This window comes from Ctenocephalides felis, unplaced genomic scaffold (assembly GCF_003426905.1).
Source record: "Ctenocephalides felis isolate EL2017-DRISC unplaced genomic scaffold, ASM342690v1 CF-g0.4_SCAFFOLD_01604, whole genome shotgun sequence".
Lineage (NCBI taxonomy): Eukaryota > Metazoa > Arthropoda > Insecta > Siphonaptera > Pulicidae > Ctenocephalides > Ctenocephalides felis.
In genome coordinates, this window is record NW_020537758.1 from 18,300,308 (window position 1) to 18,306,557 (window position 6,250).

The 6,250-nt window shown below is 26.6% G+C and overlaps 1 protein-coding gene across 1 annotated transcript in view; it reads right to left on the reverse strand.

The window, feature by feature from the left end:
* LOC113373453 (sentrin-specific protease 2-like) overlaps positions 1–5,098 on the reverse strand; it is a 45,571-nt gene extending 40,473 nt beyond the window's left edge. The window contains 2 exon segments of the mRNA XM_026613750.1: positions 4,752–4,842; positions 4,896–5,098. Coding sequence (XP_026469535.1) covers positions 4,752–4,842; positions 4,896–5,098 — 294 coding nt within the window.
* Positions 5,099–6,250: the final 1,152 nt, after the last annotated feature.

The window sequence follows — 6,250 nt, forward strand, 5'->3', positions numbered from 1 at the left end:
TTTAGTAAAAACTATAATTTTAAACATAAACTTTAAAAAGTTGCTATTATAACAAGTTTCTATATAAGATTTTAGCATATCGTAAGTTTTATACATTTTAAATTAATTAGATTATTACAAAGGTTCAAGCAAATAATAAAATGTAACTATCTATGTAGTGTAATTTTCCCAGTAATCATATAAATATTTATATTACAATTATCTGTGTACCAAAATTAAATAACTAATTAATTTATCCAAGCGTATTCTTTATTATGCAGGTACATTTATATTCATTTCTGACAGAATGTTTTATGAAGGACTGTGTTTGTATTATTATATGATATTTCTGCTGTTTTGTATCATGTGGAATATTCGCTTTGTGTTCATTAATAATACGAGCTGGCTAATTAATAATGAGAGATCACATTGTCAACTATTGTATACAAAATGTTATGTGGAATACATCACGCAAATTGCAACAATTTTATTGTTTTGGGGGCAAAATATGACAATGATAAAAAAAATTATAACATGTAAATATAAAAAATTTATAACTTATGTCTAAAATTTACAACTATATCTCAAAATTGAGCTTTGTCTAAAATTTAGGTCTATGTCTGAAATTTATTAGATTTATGTCTAAAATGTAGAACTATGTCTAACTTTACAGGCTGTCTGTGATGTCTAAATTTAGAGCTTTGTCTAAAATTTATAACTTTGTCCAAAATTTAGAGCAATGTCTAAAGTTTAGATCTATGTCTAAAATTTAGATCTAGGTCTAAAATTTAGTACTATGTCTAAAATTTAGATCTATGTCTAAAATTTAGATCTAGGTCTAAAATTATGATCTATGTCTATACTTTAGAGCTATGTCTAAAATTTAGAAATATGCGTAAAATTGAAAACTCGGTCTAAAATTTAGAACTATGTATAAAATTTAGTACTATTTTTAATATTCAGGTCTAAAATAGAGCCATGTTTAAAATTCAGATCTATGTCTAAAATTTAGATCTCTGTTTAAAATTAAGTTTTCCGTCTAAAATTTTATCTATATCTAAAATTCGAATATATGTATAAAATTTAGAGCTATGTCTAAAATTTTAGAACTAAGTCTAAAATTTAGTACTGTTTCTAAAATTTACAATTGTGTCTAAAATTTAGATCTGTGTCTAAAATTTAGAGCTATTTTTAAAATTCACAGCTATTTTTAAAATTGAGAGCTTTCTGTAAAATTGAGAACTATGTCTAAAATTTAGAACTATGTCTAAAATTTAGAATAAAGAGTTTAATTTACAATTAGGAATAGAATCATTTACAATAAAATATATAATTTAGACAAAAAATTTATAATTTAAAAAATATACTTTAAGAAGTTGCTATCATTAACAGCAATATGAAGCTTCAAGTATAATATAGTGATTTTTATTTATTTTATAATTATTTTTGTTATATAAAAGTTACAAAATATAAATGCAATAAATATTATAAATAATGTTTTTTATGTTATTTATTCAAGCAGGTTTTATTTTATTTGGAATGAGTTCATTCATTTAAAATATTAATTTTTTAAAGTGAGCTCGGCCATCTTTAGTAAATAACATTTTTAAAAATGATTCTAATTACTGAATTAATAAATTTAATACACAAACTGATCACGTTTGATTTTTTTTCAAATCTCATAAATCTCACATACAATTCTCTTGTTACAACTAACTAAACTATAATTTAATTAAATTCATTTTGTTTATTGTTAGATAAAATCTTTTCTAGCAAATTTCTGTTCATTTTTGTAATTCGTTGTGTAAATTCTGCATCTTTTAGAAATATACTAAATCAAGAAATTTCGTTAAGTCTAATTCTTACAATTTTATTAATATTGTTATTTAGTAAGTGTTTTTATTTCTATCAAAACTTCAAAATTATCTTAACACGTTAATCGTCACGAAATATTTTTACATGGACCGTGGTAACTTCATTAGATAATTTAGTTAAAAATGTATCAAGAAAGTTTTGCTAAAATTCCTGGAATGACACTATTTTTTATGTCAGACATATATGACTCACATGTTCCTATATTAAATCTTTCTCTCCTACCAAAATGCTTTTGTCAGACTTGCATATCGAATGTTACTCATTTAAAACTTCTTAGGCACATATGACTGACATGATAATTGTCTTAGTAAAATTTAGAATTAGATCTAAAATTTAGAGCTATGTTTAAATTCATATCTAAGTCTAAAATTTAGAACTATGTCTAAAATTTAGGGCTACGCCTAAATTCATAGCTGTCTAAACTAGTCATTACACTGACTTACTAAATCGGATTCGGCCAGTGGTGTACATATTCTCTTATTACAACTTGCTAAACTAATTTAATTAACTTCGTATCTTTTCATAGTGAGATAAAATCTTTTCTCGCTACGTCTCTGTTAATTTTCGCGTTATTTCGCGTCCTGTGTAAATTTCTCTGCAGCTTCGGCGCAGTCGCAAAACGCAACGCACGCGGACCCCCGAATACGACGACTTACGGAGTACACGTTCTCTACCAACACATTTGTATATATATATATATATATATATATATATATATATATATATATATACACGATACACCAAGGGTGGGATGTAAAACATTATTTATTGCAATTGTAATTGGAAAATGTTTTTGATGAAATTTTAAATTGATTTCGAGAAATCTACAAAAAAAAACTCAATACTTGTAACAAATGAAATTATTGTTTTTGTATTTTATTTTATATATTCTTTAAGAATAAGTCTGTTTAGGAGGCAATTTTAGATAACCTATAGAATTTTTTGATTGTAATTATTTTTTGTTAATCAAGACTTTAATAATGTCTTTTTACAAAATTGTTAAGTACCAAAAAATGATACAATAATATAATAAATTGAATATAAATCGGAACAGAGTTATAGAAATAATGCAGTGCATAATAAACCTTTCTTGTTGTTCAAAATCTAAAATATTTTGAACTAGGTACACATGGCATTTTGCTCAAACTCATGTTGCAAAATCTTTCCATATGTGATGTGTCAATATAATCCATTTAATGAATAAAAATTGAAATTTAGCTTTTTTTAAACCTGTCAAGATAAATTATAAAATTTAGTAAACTGAATTAGTAAAACATGTCATGTAAAGCTCAGGTTTTTATTACTCTACTCGATTTTTTAATTTTGAATTATCAGGTATTTTGCAACTTTAGAATCCTGATTGAATGTGTTAACTTTCGATGGAACGTGCCAATACACTTTAGTACATATTTACAAAGAAGACCTCTCAAAGTCCATTTTTGACAGTTTTAAATAAATAGTATTCATTCTAGGACCTCAGAACAATAATGTTATTATTTTTGACTGTAGTCCTGCAAATGTTATTTATGGTTGCATATTTTGAGTGAACAAAATTAACAAAAATTAGCACTATAATTAAAAATTGATCATAGTATCATCAAAGCTTTAGGTTGTACCTACTTACAACTCATAACTTTCAAACCGCATGGAATAAATTTTTCTTTTATTATTTTTTATTATGGCTATGATTAATACTATTACTCCAATTTAGCTTAACGTTGAGTTCTGGGACACCTTGTATACATTTACCAATTTTGGTGTCAAATGACACAGAATTGCTTCAAAGGCCAAAAATACGTAAAATTACCAAATCTGATATTTTAATGGAAACATGGACTTTACCTTGGAAAGTTGAAAGTGTATCGAAAATATTTGAAAAATTTAAAAAATAATTAATATTTATATTCATACTTAATTTATTAACCTTGTCTATAAAATTGTATACTATAACAATCCTTATGTACAATTTCGATGTTTTTTACAACGTTTCGGTTTAATGTTGAGTTCTGGACACCCCGTTCTGGTTTGTACCACTAGAAGTATTTCACTAAAATTGAGTTCATTATATTTACAAACTAAGATATACATATATCTAAAAATTTAAATATCGCTTTTCTCATTTTTTTTGTGCGTCTATTTCATGAAATATTATATTTTAATCATAACAATATATTCAAAATATTTAAGAAATTAAAAAGTAACGTTTTATTATAAAATTATCCATAAAGTGTTGGTTGTAATGGTTAGAATATCAAGAAGTAGTTTTAACAAATTCGACTTTTCATAATTTTTTAAAATCATTATATATGGTGTCCAAGAATTCAACGTCAAGGTAAAACGTAGGGATAGTATTCAAAGGTTTTTTACTATTATTTTATAGATAATTTTCTTCAATTTTTATAGCTCCATTAAAATTAACTATGAACATAACTATTTTTTTTTACTTTTTCAGTGAATATAACTAGTATTTTTTATTCGTTTTTTTTAATATGAATTTAAGTATTCGACCATTTACTTACCAAACAAATTTTAATACATTTTCTTGAAAAGGGCCGTAGTTTAAAAATATTAATTCTTGGAAAAACCATGGGGCAATTGTGTAATATTTTTGACCATGTCTTATAAACGATATTTATAAATACGGATCTAATGTTTAAATGAAAAAATATATTAAAAATATACGGGTGTGTATACCCGTATGTGTATTTATATATTTTTGTATAAATTATAAGATTACATGATTATGTTACATTGCATTACTATATAATTAACTCTATATAGCCGATGGTGTCTAATAAATAATAAATAATTTGGCCAAAGCTCTAAGTTTAACTTAGAAGCTCATAATTTCCAAACAACGGGAGAATAAAAAAAAATAAAATTTTTAGGACACCTACGGTCAATTCTCTACGTTTTGGTATGTCGTTGAATTCTTGGACACCCTGGGACACCTCATCCAAAACAGTTGTAACAAATTTGTTAAAAAGTCTTAGAAGAACTTTGATAAATCTCAAAATATAATTTTTACCTAAAGATCTCACTTTTCCCTTATCTCGATCACCGTTTCCCGCGCCTGCTTCGCATTTCCCAGCTTATTGAGACCCCGCGCTACCGACTCTACGGGGCTACGAGCGGTGCCAGTCACTCGCCGACCGACTCGTTCACTCGCTTTCTCGTTCGCTCGCTCACTCTCCTGCCTGTCGTTCGGCACACGTTGTTTTGCTTTCCATTTTCCATTTTCCATTTCAGCCCCAAATACACCCCTTGACGTTTACACACGATTGCGGGGAAATTATCAGTCTTCGCTCAACTCGACTCCGAACAACCGACCAACCACCTGATACTCGAAAATCGGAGAAAACATTACGACACGCGACAACTTTTGCTTTCGTTTCTTTGAAAAAAAAATCGTGATTTGATAGAATAAATATGATGTCGACGGTGTGTTTAAATTGTTTGTTGCTGAATTTTATTTTGTACTAAATTTTTGTATCGTTTCTACCTGGTTTTAGTGAGTGCTTATGTTAAAATTTTGTAAGGTAGCTGGTTTTTTAGAAATTTATTGGCGAAAATATGGCAACTTTAAAAACGGATTTCAAAAGATGCAGGCGGAAATTGTACTGCTGGTGCTTTGAGGTAGGCCTAAGAAATTTTAATTTGATTCAGACAATAATGTTTATGTTAATTATTTAAATCGCATATGTGTATATATATATATATATATATACTAGCATGCCCGGACACGCTTTGCTGTGGCTTTGGTATATCCGATTGTCATTTGAACGTACTTGACAATCAACAGTTCAATACTATTAATCAAAGTTTTCTTGAAATTAATCATAAAATGAATAAAAATATTAAATTAATATTTTGAACAAAAAAGCACATAAAAATTTATCATGAATGATCACGTGACCTTTTTACTTATAAATGTGTTATATTTTTTTGGCAATAGTTATGTACAAATGCCTTAAGTGGGTAGACATATTTCTTTGTTCTTCTTTGGAATTATTTTATTTTTTGTTGTTGAAATTTTTATTTTATTTAATTAATAATTAATTTATGATGAGATATTTAGGCATTATTTCATTGGTCATATGGACTGTATTTGCTGTAGCATTTAGTATTTTCTTTGCAAAATGTGCAGGAATATTTGATTCCTGAGACTTCTTGTTTTGTTTTCAAATTTGTGAATGTCAAAAATTTAAACCAAATATAATTTTTTTTTTCCTACTATAAATTGATATTCATACTATCTCTGGTACCATTATGGATAAAATGCTGTAGTTTTAAGATTTATACATATTATGATTGTTTTTCCGACATTGAAACATTTGAAATATTTTGCATCCCATTCTTAGAATTTAAAAAGGTATTTACCTCAATACCAATATTT